Below are 25,120 nucleotides of genomic sequence, written 5' to 3' on the forward strand. Positions count from 1 at the left end.
TTACATGTACTAAAAATATATATTAAAAAAAAAAAATCCGCCCGCCCGCCCGTAAAAAAAATGTCCATGTTAGTCGAACCACACACCTTCTTTAGTTTGGCCTAATAATAATTATTTTTATTACAAGTATTGACGTCATATGACGTCAGGATCAAATTTTCTATCATGGAGTCGTAAAATCCCGGTATTTTACGACTCCCAATCACTGATTTCTGCGAAAGACTCATCGATGGTCATTGCGCTGAAAAATGACATTTTTGACTTGAGAATGCAATGAGATTGTGCGATTGAAAATGAAGATGACGACGAGGTTGAGAGGTACTCCTGTTGGAATCAATCATTCTTCAGTGCTCGCTTTGTGTGTTTGGAAACACAATACATTTACCTGCTGCCAGTCTTCTTTGCCATGGATGGAGGTCTAAGATAGTACATCCTGTACCAGTACCCTGGTAACGTAAAAGCATCTCGTGTGAACAATGCCGACGACGTGCCAAAGCTGTGGGTGCAGTGATTTGGAGACAGATCAGGCGAGAGGGGATGTTGTCTGCACGAACTGTGGAGCTGTGTTGGAAGAGGGTCAGATTGTATCAGAGGTACGAAAGGAACTACTTTGCAGTGAAGACTATCTCCTCAGTAATAGTTATAAGTAGCACCACTTGCTGTTCGCACTTATAGGTTGGATTTTTGGAAAATGCCAGCGGTGGAACGAATGTAATTGGACAGTATGTTTCTTCTGAAGGTAAGCTATTCTCAATGGAAATCGGTGAATTTACTGTCCTCTTGTAATAGCTTATTGGGCGCGAATATCGAATACCTAAATTTGGTAAACTCTGATGTTGAGCCAATATGTAGTATGTATTCAGATAAAGAGAAATTTGAATTTTTCTTTTCGTTGAAATAATATTATTGTCCAGGAACACGTGGGCGGTCTATGAGAGGGAATTTCCACCATGGCTTTGGTCGTGAATCGAAGGAAGTTACTCTGCAAAATGGTGAGTGGTTTATTTCACACTTTGAAGACTGCACGAGTATACAATTCATTATAATTTAGCTGTGTTCCACTTACTCAGAACAATTAACCATATTTCTAAATCAACAGCATGCATTTGGCTTGTTGTCAAGTTGATACACTAGTCTTTGCAAATCAGTTCTTTGTCAGTGGGCATTCGACACTTGACTATTGTGGTAAATAGATTGTTGGAAGCGGACTGTGTTTTATGTTTGTATGTAATTATAGGCCGACGTCGCATTGCAGGTCTGGCACAACAGCTGCAACTTAACCAGCATCATGTGGATTCAGCGTACATGTTCTTCAAAATGGCACTCACGAATCGCTTGACGCGCGGACGCAAGTCTTCACACATTGCTGCTGCGTGTCTGTACTTGGTATGTCGGTCGGAAGGAACGCCACGTATCCTACAACTAGGTGTTGTGTGTTACTTGCACTGATCAGTATAGATTTGCACGTAGCTGTGCAGTACATGCCCAATTCTTCATTTGTAGCTTGCGGGCAGTGTTGGTTGCTTCGTGCTGCGACTGCATCTTTTTGTCAGCTGTAGGCGATGCCAGTGACCAGTTTGATTGTCTGTGTGTGCGTGGGTGCTGTTGATGCAGCTGTAGTCGTCAGGTATATTGATTATTGATTAGGCTAATATTGATATTACGGTAGTTATTACGTCACAGTTAGGCAGCGAGGGGTCACTAGTGTGATTTGCACCCTGGTCCTTTACTGATCTTACCAAGAGCACATAACCCCTCAGAGTGTGCAACTCCACTATGGGTGCTGTCCCGACAGAATTTCAAGTTGACGTCATTTTGATGATGCAATGCGCACTGTACACGGATTATCAGACGAATCCGGAACCTGTGGTTGACCGAAGCCGATCGATCCTGTACAAATTATTGCAAAGAAAAACGTGTGATGCGTTGACACCCGTACACAATTGTAAATCACTGGTGCAAGGAGCATTGCGTCATAAATAATGACGTCAACTTGAAATTCTGTCGGGACAGCAGGGTATGTGGGAGTTGCACACTCTGGGGGTTATGTACTCTTGATCTTACCCATTGCTATTCTCAAATTCACATGGCAACATTGCCATTGTGAACATTGGAGTTTGCATTCCCAAACCTGTGCACTCGGTTTGTTCTGAATAAAGTTGTGCATGTGTCATACTTTTCATGTCTGATCTGGAATTAAGCACTAAACTGGCACATGTACATGTGCTGCCGCAGGCACTACTATGTTGAAGCATCCATGTGTGTTTCCTCTTGCTTCTACATTGGCCGGGTGCCATCCTTGCATTCAAATGGCAATACTTTGCAAGAAGTGCTTAATATGTTTACATGTTGAGGCATGTGCTTCAAACTTACAAGTATGATATGACTAGATAATCGATATCTATCTGTATGGTATGTTTAAGACTGGGCGCTAATTCCAAGCGCTGCAATGTGGTATACTTCACCATCAGTCTGTCCTCACGATGATCCTTGACTAGACTTTGCTACTCTGTAGATATGCTGCTTGATTTCAGTGACGCTCTTCAAACGAACGTCTACTTGCTCGGTCGTGCTTATCTTCACTTGGCGACTGCCTTGTGTATACATGCTCGTGCCGTGGGTAAGTACGAGTTTCGGTAGTGCTACAGTCATGCATGCAGTGTGCAGTGTCCAAATCAATACTGTGATGCACAGATTGAGTGCGGGCAAGTGGTTTGGTGTCTGCGTCTGTGTACTCGGCACGAAGACTTGCTTTGATATCTGGCAAGGGAGATTGCAGCCTTATACTGGGAGATGTGCAATATTGTGCAAATTGTGGCCAGCTGTTTTTGGGTGTTCACAACTTTCTTTACAAATTGTGACTCGGTGGTGCCTTTGCAATCACACGTTTCTTGTCTGGAAATGAAGTTTGGATTTCAGCCGCGTTGGAAATGAAAAAAAGGGTATTGGAGTCTATTTTCAACTTTGTACGGATGCATCTGATATGGATTGGATATGCAGGATGGTGTTTAATTAATTTTTTATTTTTAGCATTATTTTCTCTATTGCGATTATGTGAACTATTTTAAATTGTCTTAGATCTGACTGTCATGTGAACCGTGCATTTGTGTGTTGTCCTAGATCCATGTTTGTACATCCCTCGCTTTGCACACAAGCTGGACTTTGGCGATAAAACGCACGAGGTGTCGATGACAGCCATGCGATTAGTGTCTCGTATGAAACGTGATTGGATGGATGTAGGTCGACGGCCGGCTGGGCTTTGTGGTGCGGGTGAGTACTGGCTGACGGAGACGTTGCCAACCTGCATAGCGCATACCATTGGTAGTACAGTCAGACCTCGCTTAACCGCACACATCTGCTTTCCACAAAAATAACCGGATAGGCGAGGGAACCGGATAACCGAACACAGTTTATGTTGGATACATCACGTATGCTGTAAATATGCAACCAGCTATTTTCTTCCGGATGACGAGGGATCCGGATAAAAGAGGACCGGATAAGCGAGGTCTGACTGTACATGCGTATCTGTGTGTGCATGTGTATCATGTGTATCCTAGATCCCACGGGCATGCAGTGCTAGTTTGTCCTGGGCTTGAAAAAAGAACACCATTCATTAGCCTTGTGCCTTGTTGGATGGAGCATTACAGCCAGTATTATTGTCTGTGTATGTATACGCACACACACACACACACACACACACACACACACACACACACACACACACACACACACACACACACACACACACACACACACACACACACACACACACACACACACGCACACACGCACACACGCACACACGCACACACACGCACACACACACATGCACACACATGCACACACATGCACACACATGCACACACACACACACACACACACACACACACACACACACACACACACACACACACACACACACACACACACACACACATGGGAACGTTCTACCAGAGAATGCCACGAGGACCCCAAGCTGCTGTATCATAATTATAGCAATTAGGCGAGCCTGCCATGCGAATTTCCTGCTGTTGGGAGCCCGGCTCGATTCCTTTTTTAATTTTTTTGAAGTACTCAATGAACTTGGTCTCAGCTACGTTACTATTCGCCTCTGTTGCCACACTGGAACATTCTCCTTATTTGCTTGACTTGGTGGTACAGGCATGATGGACAAACACACTGGAAAAATGTAAATTTCCGCTGTTGTCCCACTGTGCGTATTGATTACGTGCGATAATTGTCGTCACCTTTTTTTAACCTGTGCTGTGTGCATATACTGTGTGTGTGCATGGATACGTGTGTGTGTGTACGCGTGGGTGTGTGTGTGCGTGTGTGTGCGTGTGGGTGTATGTGTGCATGTGCGTTGCTTGGCTTGTGCTCTGTGTCACCTGTCACCAGCTCTGTTAGTGGCTGCTCGTCTGCATAACTTCAACCGCAGCCAGAAGGACATCATCCGTGTAGTACGAGTGTGTGATGCCACCCTGAAGAAGAGGTACTTACACTAACTACTAGTGCCTACTAACTAGTATATAAATTCTATTTTGTTTGAAGGATAGTAATGATAATACTACCACGGCGATATGCTGCTATTCTTCATGTACATAGTGTGATTGCCTGTACATGTACATGCATGGCACGTAATGCTACTGTGTATCAATTATTGAATGCTGTCTGATGATCGCATGAAAGTAACAGCAAACGCAGCCTCTCATCTCCTGTATTTGTGTGTCCTTTGTTATCAATACGGAGGATTAGCAAGACGAAATTCGCGTTCGTGTTCGCGAACATTTTTCGGTTCACGAACTGGGTTGCGAACTTTCGCATTTTTTCGTTCGGAAAAGTAGTCGAAACATGAATCGCGGATTCGTGTCAGGACGGTCATAAATTTACTCCGCTGTACTGTCTGTGCACAATGTACAACGTGTCAACGTCATGCACGTGCGAATTCTGTTTGCTAATCCTTCTCATAACGCGAATTCCGTCACTGAGTTCGACTTTCTTTGGAGTGCGAACACGAATGTGAATTTCGTCTTGCTATTTAAATCCTCCGTATTTTCTCAGCATGTTCTGTATCCTGCACGTGCGAGTATGTGGGCTATGCTGCACCACCCAGGCATACATGCAGCTGACTAGACTGTAGTATGTGGGCTATGCTGCACCACCCAGGCATACATGCAGCTGACTAGACTGTAGTATGTGGGCTATGCTGCAGCCAGCCATACTAGTCAATGTAGGCATACATGCAGCTGACTAGACTGTGGTCATGTTGATGTTAATTGAAAGCTAACATTATGACGTGAAAGTGTGCTTCTGTCTGGCCAACCTGGGATAACCCTGAAGGACAAAGCAGTAGACGACTAATGTGGAGGGTCTGCTTAGGGTGCTAGGGTTCATTATTTTCATAGCGTAATCTATTGTGTATTTTTCCATTTGTATCAGACTGACGGAATTTGAGCAAACGCCATCCAGCAACCTAACTATTGATGAGTTTCTCAAGATTGATTTGGAAGAGGAGAGCGACCCACCGTCCTTTGGGCAGATGAATGCAAAGAAAGAGGACGAAGAAGTAAGCTGGCTTTGTGTTAGACCTGAGAAGAGTAGATCTCTTATCTGACCAGCCCTTCTTCTGATAGCTTTTGGTATAGGTTGTGTACTACTTGACAAAGTGTTATAATTATGCAGGTGACCAGAAGAGAAATTAGAATGCAAAGGCAGCCGATTGTGTAGACCAGGAATCTCGGAGTTGCGCGCAGTCTCTCTGTAAAGTAATTAGTCACTCCAGCAGGAGCCCTGCCAACTTGCCAAGCCCTGATCATTTACGCAGAGGCCCTTGAACTTGGGAGGAATAAAAGTTGAAATCACAGAGTCTATGCTATACACTGGGTAGTTTGCGATGCATGAATCCCTTTGTCTTTCTCTTTTTCTAATGAAAGTCTCGGTGTTGTTTTCTTGTGTGGTAACTTAGGGAGCTGAAGGCCAGTCAAGTGGTGCGGGCGAAGATGGGCAGTCCGTTGATCCAGACGCACTTTCAGGTAACGTGCGATTTCACATTCGTCGAGACAATTTCAATATCGCAGAACGTTGCCTGTTTTACAGCATTGCCCCCGGCTTGTTATCAAGCATAGCATGTGTGCAAGTTTGGTGCTGTTGCTCTGCTATTGTCCTTGCACTCCATGTCAACGTTGCACTGGTAGTTGCATGCTCAAATCCTACCTTGTTCCAGTTGAGCAGTGCTCCTCTGTTATTTCAGCAACACTGTCTTGATGATGCCATTGGACCAGCATTGAAAATCGCTCCCTCTCTTGAATAGTGCTCCGTCTGCGATGGACTTGAAAACTAGTGCCGTGTAGCTGGTGTGTAGCTTATAGGAACACCAACAGGCCCGTCGGAACCGGTCCGGTTGGTCAGGTCATCACCAGACCAACTTGTTGGCCACCAACACACAATGTCATGTTAACTGCTGAGGAGGTTATGTTCACCAGCTATATCATACTCAGTACAGGCAGAAAATTTCGTCGGTCAATAATTTTGGCCAACTCCAAAGAAAGGGAGTTCATCCGGTTGTAAATTTCGTCCATGGATCATGAGAGTATATTGAAAAGCTGGACAAATCGACATTAGTCCGGCATTTAATTTAGTCCAAAAGCTCCTTGGACGAAAAAGACGAAATTAAATTCCGGACGAATATTTCTGCTTATACAGTAGTCAGTACACAAACTGTATGAAAGCCTATGGTATGGCCGGACCAATCAAAAACTGCTTCCAGTGGTCCAGACCAGATGCTTGTCCACCTTGCGCTACTGTGCAATGGCACTGTTTGCGATTTTGGCCCCTTGACTATTTTGCCACTGTGCAGTTGGTCTGGCCACTGTTTGCTGTGTTTGACTTGTGTATTGCTGTCTGGTTCTGAGTCAGAAAAACAATCATTGACATGATCGCTTTCCTATTGTTGTGTGTTGCATGGAATCGTTTGTTGGATTGGTGCTAAAAGGTCAATGTAGATGCTAGAACTATCGTGTTGGGGCATATAGCTCAGTGGTAGAGCATTCGACTGCAGATCGAGAGGTCCTTGGTTCAACTCCGAGTGTGCCCTGTCTCTTTTTTTCTTCTATTTTTCAAGCTTGTACTAGTACGATTGCATTGTTCAGTTTTCTACGCCGCATCAATCAGCAACGACATATTCTATTTTCGGCTTTGTTTGTTCATTCAGAACTGGAACGTATGCAGAACATCTTTGAGGAGGCTCTGGAGGGTGGGGAGAGTTCTGCTGCTCCGTCTGTGGCCACCTCCACTGTTGCGTCAAGAGCTGGTTCCCCAGTGACCGTGGCACAAGAAGCAGGTAAGCAGTACACCCATGCCGGCATTGTCCAAAGTCTGCTTTTGGTGTGTCTATTTATCCGCTACTGAGCTGAATATGTGCTGCATACCTATACACTCATGCCGGCATTATCCAAAGTCTGTTTTTGGTGTGTCTATTTATGCGCTACTGAGCTGAATATGTGCTGCATACCTATACACTCATGCCGGCATTATCCAAAGTCTGCTTTTGGTGTGTCTATTTATCCGCTACTGAGCTGAATATGTGCTGCATACCTGTACAATGTTGCAGCGTACCTGTACAATGTTGCAGCGTATTTACACTGTAGCGCTTGTGTGTACTGTGTACTGGGTGTGCTGAATGTGAATCGTCACCGTTGTCTTTATCTATGTCTTGTATGGTCAACGCTTCTAGATGAGAGTCCAGTTGCCAATGGCACAGCAGAGCTACTACCAGTAACAGCTGCTAGTAGTAGTAATGCACCATCAGCCAACGCAGATGGTAGTGGTACTAATGCCGCATCAGGCACGGCAGATAGCAGCAAGTCCGACTCGTCCTTGGCTGTGTTAGAAGGTACAAGGACCGCTCTGGAAGCAGACGTTGAGACGGCATTGGCGGCTGGCGGCATCAGCAGTATAACTGGTCTTAGTAGATATGCAGGTAAGCCACTGCTTTAACTGGTCTTAGTAGATATGCAGGTAAGCCACTGCTATAACTGGTCTTAGTCGATATGCAGGTAAGCCACTGCTACTGCTCCCCGCATCAACTCGGCTAATCTCTCAAATTTGCTTGTATTTTAAAGACTCTTTTTTTGAGAACTCTCTAGCTTTACCTTTGCCAAAACGTCTCTAGAAGTTCAGAACTTCTGCTTGTACGTGCACTCTGCTATTCATAGGCAATGTTGAGTTACAGTGTCCAGCGAAATGCTATGTCCTGTTGGTGGTCCACACCTGTTTTGCTTTGCATGCAGAAGAAGACTCTGCCACAGCTCCAGAGAAGCCCGAAAGTGTTGACGTTGAGGGAACGGAGCCCGCCGGAGAATCTTTATCTGACCTAGATGATGATGAGATGGACGGGGTGAGTTCCGATGTACAGTCAACTTTGCGTATAACGACACTCGGCGGGGCGTCAGAAAAGTGTCCTTATACCCGAAGTCTCATTATATGTATTACCAAGAGTAGATAAACAAGAGTGTGCAACTCCGGATCTCTTCTGCACAATCTGCTGATACCCCTGCCCGCGGCGGAATTTTTTGTTGACGTCACCATTTTTCTAGTGCTGAAACGATTATACCGAATAATCGAGCACTCGTTTGATAACTCTAACGATCGAGCAATCGTTTAGATTACCGATTACGATTATTTTGCGTTTAAAAAAAAATATTCCAGGTGCGGCCTCTTAAAGATTATAATCGAATAATCGATCGTTATGATAAAGAGTAATCGATTGGGCTAAGTGGATGATCGTTTCAGCCCTACTTTTTTCAGAAAAACGCGCATTTTGCTGCAGAGCAGTGTGAGAGCACGTGCTGGGCACCGACCTTGTAATGTAAAGCCCGGCCAAGTGCACGAGGCTAAACTTTCCAAAAGACTCACAGCGCGTGCGTCGTCAAAAAGATTACTTCAACAAAAAATTCCGCCGCGGGCCAATCAATCCCGGAGTTGCACACTCTTGTTTATCTACTCTTGGTATTACAGTTAGATGGGACTTTGCTCTGGGCATGGAAATTCTGTCGTTATTCGCGAATTGTTATATCCGCAGTCGTTATTAGCGAAGTTGACTGTACTTGTAGAACAAGTTTTTGTTCCTGGCATGTTATGTCCAGTACAGTCAACTTTGCGAATATCGACACTCGGCGGGGCATCAAAAAAGTGTCCTTATTCGCGAGGTGTCCTTAAGTCCCATTTGAATGTATATGAACCCATGTTTTGTATAGTATGACATGCGTATCAAGGCGCAGATGCAGCTCCTAAGCGTTAGGAGGTGCCTTGATCCTAGAGGGTGGTGGTGTTCCTACGGATGCGGAAAGCTCGGCTTCCAGCCAAGTCTCAGAATCGTGAAATATTTCTTTCTTTTTTACATGCATAATTATCAAAATGAAGATCTGTTCATACTTTATGTTATTGTGTACTTTATTTTCACATTGCGATTGAAAGGAACTATACCGTCAATATGCAAGGAAAATAAATTGAAAAATTAGCCTTTTGAAGCCATCTACAGAGACATGTGCATGTAGTTGTGCTGATCACTCCAGCTATTTTGAAGCACAATGAAAAAGATGGAAAAAGCACCCCCCGCCCCTTGGCTGCATGTTCTTGCATGTGCTTTTATCCATCGCCATGGGTTCTGCAGATCTGGTACTTCTGCATGACAGGTACTTGAAATAGCTGTGAAAGCCCAGAAAGTCGTTACTCAAGCAGTGAATTTGACCTCGGAGCACTAAAATCATGTCGCTATTCGCGAATTGTCGTTACTCAGATAGTCGTTATATCCAAAGTTAAAATGTCAGTTGGATGGGACTTTACTCTGGGCATAGAAATTATGTCGTTATTCGCGAATCGTCTTTATCTCCGCAGTCGTTATTAGCGAAGTTGATTGTAATAGAGGTTCCGGAGTACGAATTTCCATACCAAACTCCGTACAGGCGCTACGGATTTTTTCTACATCGTTTTCGGCTTGTTTTCTCCCGGGGACAGAAGTATCAAAGCAACAATCCACACAATAATAATTTCTGTGAGAAAACAATGGGAGAGTGTTCAGTTTTCGTAACCATATGAACTGTTGCCAGTGATTCGACTTGCAATGTGACCAGTCAGTGAGGGGTGGTGAAACACGTACCGTTATGAAACTTGTCAGCCCGAAGCTTGTTGTTGTCTCATTTGTTTGTTTACCTGAGAATGATGAAAGAATGGCAACAAAATATTATCACCCGAGGAATCGGAATGAAAAAAAGCAATGTTACCCTGACAACGTTATTGTGTTCCAACATTGCTAGAAGTAGAACATTGGCTGGTACAGTCTAGTGCTGATTGCATCTTAAGCAAGTCATCTGCCCCAGTAGCGTAGTCGGTTAGCGCGTCGTACTTATAAGCAGTGCCATTGTGACTGAGTTATGCGAAGGTCGGGAGTTCGATCCTCCCCTGGGGCATTTTTGTTCTTTTTTCTTTTTTTTCGAATTCAAATGAAATTTGCGTGCTGTTCTTCATTTGAAGGAAAACCAACGATTTGTATTGCACTACTATTTTCCTTTCTTCTGTGTCTTATACCGCTGCCGCTTGGCCTGCTTTTCTCAAAACATTCGTTTCTAGCAACTCTAGCAATTCACTTGATTTTCTTGCAAATACATGTACATAATTGAATGTGGTGCTTTGCATTAACCCGACTGCTGCATGGACGATAAGTGCTGCGAATAGTGATCATGCGCCCTGGCCTGAGTAGCTCGCTTGGCTAATTGAAAGTCTGCCGACCTGGGCCACATTATGTTGCTAAGGCATGCACAACCCCAGTCACAGCGCGCAAGTTGGTTGAGTTTGGCCGTCAGGAGGCCAGCGCAAGGTATCCGGGGCGCGGGTCTGATTCCAGCGAGGGGCAATGTGGTACCCCGCAGCGCAAGGGTAGCGTGATACCCTAAGCCAGCGTGCGTGCTGCATGAGTAGCGTGATACTCGCTGAGCGCTTTTGCTGTTGCCTAGCAACGCGTTTCTGTCTTTCCTGGGCCCCCAACGCATGTTGGGTGGCCCTGCGCATGACTGCACGTTGTCATAGCAACCTTGGAAACCTCAAGCCGGTTACCAACAAGCTAGGAATCAGACCAAGCCGCCGAATGCCCCCGCCGGCCCCCGGCGCTTCATTGCAATTGAATTAATATTTGTCCAGAATAGTGAGCTAGGACAGATCAAGAGGCGTGGGTGGGAGGGAGAAATTGCAAAACAGTTGGATGCACGCAGCAGCACAGCTAGCAAGAGAAAGAGCCGTGGATGGGTTTGTTCCTGTTTTTGATGGCTGTGGCCATCCGTTGGCCCAGCGGTCTCGTGTGAGTACGGTGTTTGTTCGTGCTGCCAGCTCGCGCCCGGCATTTGTTTGCGCTGGCAGCTCGGGCCCGGTGCGCGAGTGAAACCGAACCGTGACAAAGGCTTTCGCTCTTTAGTGCTATTGACTGGCTTTTCATACGATGCCTATTGATGTCTAGAGACATGCTGTCTAGCCTTCCCCTAGTACGCATTCACGGGGCTTTGTTGAAGTTCGTGCCGTGAACTGCCAAAGGGAACTGTTTGAATGGTGCTGGGGCGAGTGCGACATTACGGCGTCCCTGCAGCCGGCCTAATCGCGTTTGTCGCCACAACCGATTTTAACCCGACTGCTGCATGGACGATAAGTGCTGCGAATAGTGATCATGCGCCCTGGCCTGAGTAGCTCGCTTGGCTAATTGAAAGTCTGCCGACCTGGGCCACATTATGTTGCTAAGGCATGCACAACCCCAGTCACAGCGCGCAAGTTGGTTGAGTTTGGCCGTCAGGAGGCCAGCGCAAGGTATCCGGGGCGCGGGTCTGATTCCAGCGAGGGGCAATGTGGTACCCCGCAGCGCAAGGGTAGCGTGATACCCTAAGCCAGCGTGCGTGCTGCATGAGTAGCGTGATACTCGCTGAGCGCTTTTGCTGTTGCCTAGCAACGCGTTTCTGTCTTTCCTGGGCCCCCAACGCATGTTGGGTGGCCCTGCGCATGACTGCACGTTGTCATAGCAACCTTGGAAACCTCAAGCCGGTTACCAACAAGCTAGGAATCAGACCAAGCCGCCGAATGCCCCCAAATTCCGCGTTGGTCAGCCGAATGACCTTAGTGTGGTATTCAAGCGCTTCAGCTACATGTACGTAGTTCAAATGCGTGCCCTTCGCATGTTTGTTTTCCCTTAGTGACACCGAGAAGGGTTTGAATCGCATGTAGTCGGAGCGTGCGTGCACACATGGGGTGTCCCACACCGCCATGGCATGGGGTGTCCCACACCGCCATGGCATGGGGTGTCCCACACCGCCATGGCATGGGGTGTCCCACACCGCCATGGCATGGGGTGTCCCACACCGCCATGGTCTGGGGTGTCCCACACCGCCATAGCATGGGGTGTCCCACACCGCTAGGTGGGAGCTATAGCACAGCAACAGAGTGGTGCAGATAACTTATCATAAGTATCAGAGGCGTGCGTGCACAGTCAGTGCTAGAACGTGAGTGCATACGTCCGCGAATGGGCGTACCAGCGTGTGCGCAGCGTGTGTACCTGCATGCATGCTTGTGCGGTGTCAGACTGTGGGTGCGTGTACGCGTGCATGCATGTGTGTGTGCATGCGTGGGTGTGTGTGCGTGCGTGTGTATGTGTCTGCGGGTGCGTGTATGTGGGTGTGGCTGTGCGCGCTTGCGCGCCTGCGGACGGCGAACAGTTACTTTCCACAGCGTACATAGTTCTTGTAGCAGGCACTTCGCCATCTGCCGAGTTTCATGATCTCGGATTCGGTGAAGCCGCTCATTGCTCCTGTGGTTGCGGCTCCGGCTCTGAGGCCGTGCAGTGAATACTGGATAGGTGGGTACCCTGCGCTGCTCAGGAGCTGACGGATTAGACGGGTGAGTCTTGGTGCAGTTAGGAACTTGCCACAGCTGTCAACGAACAGTGGTCTATTGGGCAGGTTGGGGCGTCTTGATAGATAGGTATGCATGGCTTTGACCGGGCAAACCGTTGAGTTGGTGGTTGTGAGCCGGACGGAGTGACCCTTGCCGAGTTGGTCGGTCTTGGACTTCTTGATTGTGACCTGTATTGCCTGCGGCGTGATGGAGAGGTCTTCTGTTCGGAGGCCACCGTCTGACATGGTCGTGGCGGTTGTGGAAGTGTACTCACTTGCCCGGAGACACGCAAAGAAGCCCAGGCAAATAGCTGCCCATACCATGGCTCGGTCGGTCGCGTTGAGGTTAGACCGTATCAGGGCCCTGCGCATAGCTGCCATGTGGGGCAGGAGGATTGGCTTACTGGCGTTTTTAGTTCGGTTGGCCTGTGCACGTGCCACTCCTTGAACTGCGAGGTCCACTCTTCGCGACGAGAGATCTTTGCCGTTTTCTTTGGCAATTGCCCGGATCGCCGACACATACAGGCGGACGGTTGACGCGGCATGTTGACGCGCCAGGTAGGCTACAAACGCCAGCATGATGGTGTCTGTAATCACCTTGGTGCCGACTAGTTGGCAGAATTGGTGCAGTCGTTTCCAGGCTGTCGCGTATGTGGCACGTGTGGACGCTGACAGGCCTAGCCACTGGTAGGCCTGACCCTCCAACATCAGAGGGAGTAGGTGCTCTCGGGCACCGGAGATGGCGTGTCTTCTGCTGTGGGTGCCAGTCGGCGAAATCGGGCCATCTAAAACCGAGACAGAGAGTCAGCAATCGCATTGTCAGTGCCGGGGATGTGGGAGACTATGACGTGAAAGTTGTGTCGGGCAGCAATGGCAAACAAAGTGCGTACCAGCGCCATTAAGTCGGGGCACTTTGTGCGTGAGCGGAGCCAGATGTCGCATACGCTACGGTTGTCGCAGTGGAAGCGGATGCGCTTCAGATGCAGCTGCGGTGCCCATGTGGATGCTGCGGCCACGATGGCAAAGAGCTCCATCCACGCGATGGATCTCTGGGATTGGTGCCTCTGCCACCGGTGTTGGAGCCACCGGCCGGCGAAGAAAGCACCATAGCCGATGGCTCTAGATGCGTCCGTGTAGAGGTCCATATCGGCGGCGGCTGACCACGTGGGTTCTAGGAAGAAGGCGACGCCATTCCAGGCAGGGAGGAAGTCAAGCCACCACTGGATGTCTGCTTTGGCGTCTTCTGTGATTCTGATGTAATCGTTTGGATGCGGGACCGTCGTGCTGAGATCAATGAGGCGGCGCAGAAACATGCGGCCCGCAGGGACCGCCTTGCAGGCAAAGCTGAGGTGACCTATCAGGGACAACAATTCAGACTTGCGGGCGGTAGGGCGGGTATGTTGCCAAGCCTTGAGGGCAATGAGAAGGTCTTCTAACTTGTCGGATGGGAGGCGGATTTCGAAGCGCTCTGTGTCCAGCATGACACCGAGGAATGTCAGGGTTGTACTAGGGCCTTCCACCTTTTTTGGATTGACCGGGAAGCCTAAGTCGTGGCAGGCTACCAGGGCACGGTCAAGCTGGTGCTGTGCGCCGATAGAGTCCGTCGCTCCACCAAGGTAGTCGTCTAAGTAGTGGATGACTGGGGCTACGTCGAAGTTGTGCGACATGACCCACTGGAGGGCGTCTGCGACTTTGTTAAACAGCGACGGTGATGAGCGAAGGCCGAAGGGTAGGCATTTGTCCACGTAATATTGCCCGCGCCAGAACAGGCATAATAGTTCCCAGTCCTCTTTCCGTACTGGACAAATGCGAAATGCGTCTTGGAGGTCGACCTTCCACAGATGGCAGCCACGGCCTAGGGACCGTGCGAGATTTACGCCGTCGTCGACCGAACAGTACTGTACAGAGAATTTGTCGACAGGGATACCATCGTTCACTGAGTGGCCCTGTGGTGCTGACAGATGCATAATCAAGCGCCATTTTTGCACCGACCGTGACTTCTTGGGAACCACACCCAAACCGGAGACCTGTGTAAGTGTGAAGGGGGGCTCTTGGTAGGGACCGGCCATGCGACCTGCGGCAATTTCACGACCGATGGCAGCATCGACAATGTCAGGGTGCTCAATCGCTGATTTGAGATTACGAGAGACTCGGAAGGTACGGGGACCAGCAAACCCAATATCGAACCCGTAAGACAAAGAATGTATTACGAATGAGGCAAAAGCCGGATCAGGATGCTGACACAAAGCGTCCTGCAGGTAAGAAACGTTAATGGGGGTTACAGGCGTGTGCAAATGGATTGGCTCGTGAGCGAGGGTGCGTGTAGGAGAGATGTGAGCAGCTGGGCAGAGTGTGTGAGTGCTATTGGCCTGGGTGAGTGTAGAGTTACCGGTGAGTGACTGGAGTGACCGAGTCTCCAAGCTGGGCAACTGCGAGCTATTGGTCGCGGCTGGCGGCGGCTGGCTTTCCTGGGCATGACTTGGCGGGGTGGCTGCCAAAGCATGTGCTGCACTGGTGGCCGTAGCGACAGGCTGCGCGTTGGCAGCGGCCTTGGTTGTAGTCGCGGCAGACAGCTGGGGCGTTTGGGTGAGCGGTAGCCCCTGACCGCTGTGCCGGAAAGGGGCGTTTGGCTGCTGGCCCGTCAGACAGTGAAGCTAGGCTACGGGCGCGGGGGCAGCGAACTGTTAAATGACCTTGCCGGTTGCAGTGACGGCAGGGAGGCAGGATGGAGTTTGTAAACCACTCCGACCAGAGTTCCGGATCTGACGTGGCAAGGCTAGATTTGCTGCGTGCAGCTCTTGCACGGAACGACATGTCGAAGCCAGACCACGCACCGAATGTATAGCGTGCGGCCGCTTTCACGATTGTGCTTTGGTACTTGAATAATTCCGGACCTCTGCCGGGGTCGTGGTGGAGGGCTACTTGGGCGAAGGCTGAGAACGCCTCCAACCACGATGTCAAGTCTACAACTTTCTTTAGACGGGATGACGACGACATGGCAGATGGCACAAGGGTGATGTGGTCCCCCGTCCCCTGCAGGGTGAACCCACTGTCCGGACCCATGCTCGTATCAAAAGCCAGCTCTCCCAGTACCCTACCAAAATCAACGTACTCACGTTTGATAATCTTGTCCGTGAGATGGTCGCTGAGGGCAGGTAATGGGATGGATGGTGGACGCTCTGGGGCGAGCAAATCGCCGTCCAGGAAGAGACTCTCCTGGTCTGGTCTTAGTGCTGAAGCCAGTGAAGGCTGGACATATTCAGGCTCAGAGTCAGGCACCACAACATCACCAGAGACTGGACCAGCCCGCTGTGCTGCTGTTGCTGCTGCTACAGTTGGCTGTGCATGTGGAGGTACCACCGGTAGACCCATCGAAGTTGTCAATGACGTCATGCAGGACGCCACTGCATCTTGCACGACCCGAGAGATCTCGGCAGATTGCTGCGACGTGAACGCGGGCGACGAGTCAGGCTGGGTCGCGGCCGCGGGGCTTTGAGTGGCCGGGACTGCAGGACTAGCCCGCCGACGCGTGGTCTTTTTTGCGACCTGGCTCGTAGACTTAGCTTTGTTTCTTGCCTGGGCCGACAAATGCTCATGCAGACGGCTCACCTGGGCTCTAAAATTGCCTGAGCAAGAAAGCCCCAGTTCTCGCAGTCGAGTTTCAACTCCGTCGACTTTGAGTTGGCGGAGATCGGAAAGTGATGGCACGGAGCTCATGGTGACGGCTCAGGATCTCCTGCGACTGCGGAACTTTAGAAATTTCAAATCTCGCCGAGTAATTGCAACAAGGAAGAAAGAAATTGCAAAACAGTTGGATGCACGCAGCAGCACAGCTAGCAAGAGAAAGAGCCGTGGATGGGTTTGTTCCTGTTTTTGATGGCAGTGCAGAGTGCTCAAGTACACATAGGTACTGGCCCTGTTCAGTACAGCTAGCACAATAATAAGTAGCGACATAATTGTAACTAGCCTGGGTGTCAGGTCAACATTCTTGTGCTGCTAACCATAAACGTCTCTAGCCCCTACAGTCCATTCAGAAAAGGTTGAGCGCTGGCTCTGGCTAGCTCCCTTATTTGTTGATTTTTCGTGATTTTGTCGTACACGGTGCAGTGCCGCGAGATTTGAAACTTCAAAAAGGGTCCTAAAAAGGTACCTCAACTGGGGTTTGAACCGCACACTGTGCTGTTATGCAAGTGGTGTGAACGGCCTGGATTTTCATGGTTTTTCCCCAATCCAGTGGTTTGGGGACAAAACCTGGCCGAAATCCTATTATTGTTATGGCTTGTTTTTTGGAGAAATAGACTTCAGAAACATTGGAAGAGCATTCCATGGGGTTTGCCAAAACAAATTGTGGAAAAACTCAAAATTTGACCCATTTACGGCCAAGAGCTAGGATATCATCTTTTTATGAATGGACTGTAAGACACACAGACCAACAGTGATTGTTCATCACACCATTTCCTGCCAGGTGCTAGACTACATATCATGCTGTGAAGATTTTACTTTGAAGTATGAGGTGTAACATGTAAATAATAGGAGTATTCTTTAAAATTTTAGGGATTCGAAATGGGATGTTATGGTTATTGTGCTTGTCCTTGTCACATTGTGCAGGCAGAGGAGCAAAGTGACCTGTTCTTTATTTATGTGTGTGTGTGCATCGAGCCCTCCGCTTGGCATGGTCGTTGCCTCTGTGCATGCTGTATTTTCACACTGTTGTTCTGACCGTGTTGTTGTATAGTCTTTTTCTTCTTCTTCTTCTTGTGATAGCCTTAGAAGAAAATTCGAGAAATGTGTGTTGATGTAGTGACTTTATTTTTTTGGTTTGGGTCTTTCTCTCTTTTCTTTTCTTTACTTCTTTATTTTCTGCAGTTTATTCTGTCAAAGGATGAGGCTGAACTCAAAGCACAGATGTGGGAAGAGGAGAACAAGGACTATTTGGCTGCTCAGAAAGGTTTGTACATGACGATGTACAGTGGACCTACCCTTATAACGATAACCTCTATAACGATATTACCCTTATAATGATATTTTTCTGCCAAACCAAATCACTCCATTGACTTTTGTATACAATGGCTTACCTCTATAACAATATTGCTATAACGATATTACCCCTATAACGATATAACATGGGCTGACCAATTGACATTTTTCCATTTTATAACAATATCTAGCAGGGAATATGTAGAGCCCACTATCCAGGTAGGGCAAGCTTCACTTGATAAGTCGCTGGGACATGTTGAAATACAGTGGGGGTACCAGTGGGCACCTTGCTGTGTATATACTGCGCATGTACATGTACATCAGTTTGTTATGCTATGAAGAGTGTAAAAATGAACAAAATCCATGCATTATGACGTATGTGTATGAAATGAACCAGTTACTCCTATAACAATATTACCCTTATAACAATATTTCTTGGTCTGACGCAAATATCGTTATAAGGGTAGGTCGACTGTACTAGTATGTAGCGTATTGTTTGTGTAGGTTTCACTTACAATATGCACACATACACACGCACGCACGCGCGCGCGCACACACACACACACACACACACACACACACACACAGAGGAATGCTACACCTGTGCCTGATGGGTGTTTTAACATGACGCTCTGGGTAAGCCTATTGCTGGGAATTGACCCCTGATTTGGAACGCACATACAGTTACTTCAAAGTACAATGTGGACTGTACAGGGAGGCTGTCTTCCACAGCTACACATACATGCATGCAGTATCCACAGCTACACAAAGTGATATACATGTATGCAGTATCCACAGCTACACATAGTGACATACATGCATGCAGTATCCACAGCTACACATGCATGGAGTATCAAAAACTGGTGCTTAGAAACCTGTATCTAGCTCTAATTCTTCTGTGATAAGCCTAGACACAGTTTTCTCCTAGAACCTTGATGTTCTTCTCCCTACACTGTGTCTACTACTATAGGTAGGGCGGTGTGCATATCATGATGGCATTACGAATTTATGAATTTGTCTTTACACGTTGCTTTGTGCTGCAGTAAAGCAAGAGAAAGAGGAGGCTGATCGAGCTGCTGGCATCAAGAAGCCACCAAAGAAGGTACTTCCCCCTTTTTGGCAATTCAGATTTCTGTGTTTGTTCAGTTGAACCAGGCTGATAGTTGGGATATTGTACTTTAACTGTTTAATAGTACCCTCTGCCCATCGGGGTATTGCTTTTTGCTACGGATGAGGGATGAGCCGACTCTGCCACGGTGCATTCTCAGCATGAAGTATATTTTTAAATAGCTTTGCTGTGCATTTGCAGATCTGCGTGCTTCTCACGCGACAGACGCATACATGGTACATGATGTGTGTGTGTGTGTGTGTATGTGTGTGTGTTTTTGTATTCAGCGTCGTAATTTGAAGACACACGCGAACATGAAGCCCTGCAAGAGTGCCGGCGAAGCCATAGAGCGAGTACTGCAAGAGAAGAAGATCTCCAGTAAAATCAACTATGATGTACTCAAGTCACTGCAGTTCTCACTACCATCTGCTGCTGCCACATCACAGTCAGCTACATCCACAGCAGCAGCTAGCATTGAGCCGAAGACAGAATCAGACGAGTGAGTGAAAATTCTTTTACTTTTGTTGCCTGGGCCATTTCGGACATGCCCTGGACATACCAGTTTGCCACATGTGTCTTTGAAAGCCGACAATTTCAAATTTCTCGACCCAACGATGAAGGACTCAGAGAAATTTTTTAAACAAACCAATTTTCTCGGCAAACCGCACATAAACCTTCCATCTAAGCACTTCACCACTGCACGATCGCCTTTGCATCTATCACACTCCAACCAAAATGGTTGTTGAAAGGTCCTTGTCACGTTCAGCAGTCCACTTTTCACAAATGGCCACATGGACAGGGCGGAGCTTCTTGCCAGGAGGAGCGCCATCGTGGCCAACTTTTCTGTTCCCTGAACTCGCCGTTTCTGATTGCAGCACAAGCGCGTGCGCACAGCTCACGGCTGTTTTTTTTTCGCGAAATTTGGACATTTAACAAGATGGCAGCCAAAAGTCTCGATTGGGCTGGATCGGCAAGGAAATTTGAATTTTCAAATTCTCAGCAGCCGATTTCGCTGTGGTTTTCGCTCGATTTAGAAAGCTACCAGGCCAGGTTTACCCGGAAAACAGGTATTCCGTGTTCCTCTTGAAACTAGCTTTCCGCTGGTACCTCACATGGCCAACTTCGTCTCAGGAACAGTTTGTTCCGCGTTGCACAAGTCAAGCCTTCTTTCTCGCTCGTTCCTTGATTCATCGTTGACATGCCTGCGTCAAGAAGCCCTTTCAGGAGTTTTCCCAGTCTAGCTTTCAGTTTTCCCAGGTAGAGGACTATCTTCTGGCTATCTTCACCAAGTTTTATCACGTCCCGTGCACAAACTTCAGGTCCCGTGCGTTCGATGCTGAGCTACCTTTTCATGCGATTTAGGGGACAGATGGCATGGCGCTGGAGTCGCTGTTGAGTCCAGGAGGCCGAGACCTGGTGGAAACTGCCCAGTAGACATGTGGGGTATTGCTGAAAAAGGCAGCAAGCACACAGATAGCCCCGAAATTGTGATGTAGATCCAATTGTGCGTTTGTTCGAGTGCATATCGGCAAATTTGAAAGTTGCACCCGTGATCCCGGCGAGGAGAAGCTGAAAATCAGTGCGTGCGTCAATATCCAGACTACCAGGGACAGCTTGGAGAGGTTCGAAAAGGTCAGGATGCTGGTTGACCACGGCAGGAGTGCCTTTTACCTTCCTTCTCTCTCAAATTGTCTGGATATTGAGTATCTCGCTCGAGCGCTTTCAAATAATAAATCCTGGTTTGACTTGCGAAATCATGGAACCACACGGAGAGTGACATGAGTTTCATCCCAAAACGCAAACTCCCATCGTATTCATGAGGTTTGCACCGCGTTACGTAAATCGCACCGAACGACTCCATATTGTTAGATGTCCGTGCGCGAACAGCCGTGAGCTGTACAGGGAGTCGTTATTCATGTTTTTTTGTCATGGATTGATCGGCCACTTGGTCCGTTGCACGATTATTTCGCCTAGAGCAGCGCTGTACACTGTCGGTCTACAGTGTGGTAGATAATATCTACATCACTATGTTGTAGTGATTGTGCTACTTTTACACTGTGTACCGGTACATGTTGGTATTGATATGATGATAACTGACTGTAAGTTACCATGCTGCTGCTGCTGCTGCTCTTTGCTGTTTCTCTTTGCTGTTTCTCTCTGCTTTCTACCAGATCTCTTGCCGCGTCTGCACCAGCTGCAAAGCGAGTGAAGTTTGCACCAAAGGTAGGATATTTGGATGTCGTGCATGTACGCGCGAACGCACACACACACACGCATGCACGCACGCACGCATTTGTACACACACAAACACGCACGCGCGCGTGCGCGCGCACACACACACACACACAGAGTCGGGTTTGAGGGTGTGTATACTCCGGTAATGTTTGTGTTTGGATGTGGCAGATCTACGGTAGTGGTGGCATTTGCAGGACTGAGATAAGTGAATTACATGTATGTGGATAGCTCCCACAGCCACACTCTTGCAGTTGAAGAAATGTTCCGTGCATGATGTTGGCGCAAGTGGCTTCATGGTGTTCAACTGAAGAGCCACGATGTGTACGTCCTCCGTATGCAAAGCTTAGTAATGATACGTCGGTGTTGCACTGAAGTCATGTTCAGCTCTCAAACAAACTATTCCACTTGCAACGTCTTACATGGCACTACTATTTGGACCGTCATCCTCGGGAAATTTTCCTAATAAAGTACGAATCTCAATGCTTGCACCTGTATCGCGGTCAACAGTCTTTTCTGTTCCAAGACCAATGTGCCCCTGGGCATTCCTTTTCTTTCAGTAGCAGCCCGTGTCATGACTTTGTTATGATAGTGATCACCACTTCTAACGTTAATTGTGATAACCTGAAATAGTACGGAACGATGAACCACGAAGGTATGGTCGGTGTGTTTTTCATGCTTGGAATTTTCACATCGCACAACCCTGTCTAATGTGAAATTGACCAGTTTCCGCGATCCAATTGTTACGCCGTTGTTGGTGAAGGCAAAGAGAGGTGAATTCAGGACCGTTAAATGAGGCGTGGGCTGGCTGAAACTGCAAACAGATGAAACGGTGACAGCTGAGCAAAAACTGGGTGTTTCTATCAGCTTGTCCAGGAATGTGCTTTCACCCTTGGCTTCTCTTAGGGTTGCTCAGATGTGGAAAAATATTATTGTTCGTAGAGTAGAATGCCAGATCCCTTTCTCCAGGCGGTTTGGAGTGTATTTGCATAAGGGAGCGGGCACACATCCGTCTGAAACATACACATTCTCTCATGCTTTAATCATTTCCCGTGCTCTGCTGTCAGTTACCCTGCTTATCAGTGCTATTTGTCTATGGTGCTGCAGACAAAGAAAAAGAAACAGCGAAAACTCAATCACCCCCTCAACTCAGTGTTACCAGGCTTTGGGGACAATCAATCTCTTTTAGTAATGCATGTAACTTGCCACTGGCCATTTTTATCCACATACACTACTGTCGGGCGCCGAAGAGCTCGGGGGTCAGGGCTCTAGCCTAGCCCGTTCTTACTGAAGTATTTTTTTGCAAACACAGCCTTTTCGTACTTATTCGATGGTACAGCCATTTTTATTACATGATTGTATGAACGAACTTGTGGACCGTACAAACATGTATCAGTACATGGTGCATGCTGACGCATATGCACACCTGCCAGTTCACATGTTTAGACTTACGATGAAACTACAGAAAATGTATCCGATCCAAACCTACATGTACCTCTGCGTGTACATTACAGTTTCCGTTCTTATCTGCGAAAGTCCAGTCTAGATCGTTCTTAAAAATTGGTGAACTTCTAGCCTGGCCGTTCTTGGCACCCAGCAGTACTGTAGAGCAAGCAACGAGAGCTTCAGTCAACCATGGTAGCCAGCAGTACTGTAGACCAAGCAACGAGAGCTTCAGTCAACCATGGTAGCACACTCACAGCAGTACTGTAGAGCAAGCAACGAGAGCTTCAGTCAACCATGGTAGCACACTCACAGCAGTACTGTAGACCAAGCAACGAGAGCTTCAGTCAACCATGCTAGCACACCCAGCAGTACTGTAGACCAAGCAACGAGAGCTTCAGTCAACCATGGTAGCACAGCAGTACTGTAGAGCAAGCAACGAGAGCTTCAGTCAACCATGGTAGCACACCCAGCAGTACTGTAGACCAAGCAACGAGAGCTTCAGTCAACCATGCTAGCACACAGTACTGTAGAGCAAGCAACGAGAGCTTCAGTCAACCATGCTAGCACACACAGCAGTACTGTAGACCAAGCAACGAGAGCTTCAGTCAACCATGCTAGCACACACAGCAGTACTGTAGAGCAAGCAACGAGAGCTTCAGTCAACCATGGTAGCACACAGTACTGTAGAGCAAGCAACGAGAGCTTCAGTCAACCATGCTAGCACACACAGCAGTACTGTAGAGCAAGCAACGAGAGCTTCAGTCAACCATGCTAGCACACACAGCAGTACTGTAGAGCAAGCAACGAGAGCTTCAGTCAACCATGGTAGCAGTACTGTAGAGCAAGCAACGAGAGCTTCAGTCAACCATGCTAGCACACACAGCAGTACTGTAGACCAAGCAACGAGAGCTTCAGTCAACCATGCTAGCACACAGTACTGTAGAGCAAGCAACGAGAGCTTCAGTCAACCATGCTAGCACACACAGCAGTACTGTAGAGCAAGCAACGAGAGCTTCAGTCAACCATGGTAGCACACACAGCAGTACTGTAGAGCAAGCAACGAGAGCTTCAGTCAACCATGATAGCACACTCACAGTGTAATTATTTGCAGGATAGCTAGCATACAAGTCGCTCTTGTTTTCTATCTATCTTGCCACTGCAGATCTAAGTATTGGCCGCTATCAAGAACTTTCTCCAGAGATGACCAATTCAATGAGGTTGTGTCCGTAATGGAGGTTGCTGTCAATGCGGATGTGGCGTCCGCTTGGTTTCTGGGAACCAGTAGCAGCGTTGGTAGCAGTGGCTGTATTTATAGCGAAATATCTGCTTCTGACCTGCTGTGAGCATAATTAGAAAACGAAACAACAAACACGTAGCAGGAACATGAGCCGTGCAGCACCATGGATAGTGTTACCGGCGCCATCCAGTGATTTCCATCATTGCACTGTACAAAGCAAGCACAGTCAGCCAATCCAGGCTTATCAAATTCCGTCGGCTGCAGGACTGAGTGGGCAATAGCACTCACCACCACTTGACCAGCCAGTGGTGTTCAAGCTGTACACAGGATTGTGAACCATGCTGTAGCTATGGCACATACGGTATCCTAATGTTTAGGATTCGCAGGTGCGTGCAGTATCCCTCCTCTTGTTCAAAGCACTATGGACTGTGGACTGCGTCTTTCTGACTCTTGTATTGTAATTTGTAACCTTTCGTCATGGGCTTGAGTACTCCCTGATGTTCTCCTTTCTTTGTACACATGTACATGTACACCTCCGTCTGTCTTATGCTGATTGCTCATATCTGATTACACCAAGGCGTTCTTCCCTTGAACGAGGTCATGATAATGTCATGCAAGTATTTTTTAAACAATGTTTTTACCTTTCTGTTTTCCTGGCCATCTTGTACATAATACGTGTGTACGTAGCTACTTGTAATGAAAGCTGTGCCAACTGCCTACTTGTACATACATTCTACTTGCTGACATGTTGAGTTCAGCTGTCTTTTGACAATGCCAGTTTTGCAAGAGCTTTCTCTTTATCAGCAGGCACCATCGTGCTTTGCATCCATTGAAACCATAAACTATCGTATCACACACACACATGCGTGCACGTGCGCATACACATTTATACACACGCGTCTCTCTCTATGTATATTCTCTCTCTCTCTCTCTCTCTCTCTCTCTCTCTCTCTCTCTCTCTCTCTCTCTCTCTCTCTCTCTCTCTCTCTCTCTCTCTCTCTCTCTCTCTCTCTCTCTCTCTCTCTCTCTCTTTTCTTGGTGGTGCAGAATTTGTCTATCCACCCTGTGCAGTACATGTATTTTCAGAGCCACATCAAACTCTATGTTCTAAAGTTTAGCGTCGATAGTGAATTATTACTCTCCGTTTTATCCCTCGTTCATGCCTCTTGCATCCATGAGATCTACTGACGTACAATA

The 25,120-nt window shown here is 47.7% G+C and overlaps 1 protein-coding gene and 2 non-coding genes across 3 annotated transcripts; all 3 read left to right on the forward strand.

Annotated features, from left to right (window-relative positions):
* The first annotated feature begins 278 nt into the window (after window positions 1–278).
* Window positions 279–25,120, forward strand: LOC135824442 (transcription factor IIIB 90 kDa subunit-like). The gene is made up of 17 exons (XM_065337183.1): window positions 279–593; window positions 676–739; window positions 915–992; window positions 1,238–1,411; window positions 2,516–2,620; window positions 3,121–3,270; window positions 4,399–4,492; window positions 5,440–5,566; window positions 5,966–6,032; window positions 7,211–7,339; window positions 7,733–7,978; window positions 8,289–8,395; window positions 17,790–17,871; window positions 18,944–19,002; window positions 19,296–19,507; window positions 21,180–21,231; window positions 23,849–25,120. Exons 1-17 carry the CDS (start codon window positions 477–479, stop codon window positions 23,852–23,854), a joined length of 1,869 nt encoding a protein of 622 aa, XP_065193255.1. The 5' UTR covers window positions 279–476; the 3' UTR covers window positions 23,855–25,120.
* Window positions 7,022–7,093, forward strand: Trnac-gca (transfer RNA cysteine (anticodon GCA)). The gene has a single exon. It is a non-coding gene; the product is annotated as a tRNA-Cys (tRNA).
* On the forward strand, window positions 10,370–10,466 carry Trnai-uau (transfer RNA isoleucine (anticodon UAU)). Its single transcript has 2 exons — window positions 10,370–10,407; window positions 10,431–10,466. It is a non-coding gene; the product is annotated as a tRNA-Ile (tRNA).

This window comes from Sycon ciliatum, chromosome 1 (assembly GCF_964019385.1).
Source record: "Sycon ciliatum chromosome 1, ocSycCili1.1, whole genome shotgun sequence".
Classification (NCBI taxonomy): domain Eukaryota; kingdom Metazoa; phylum Porifera; class Calcarea; order Leucosolenida; family Sycettidae; genus Sycon; species Sycon ciliatum.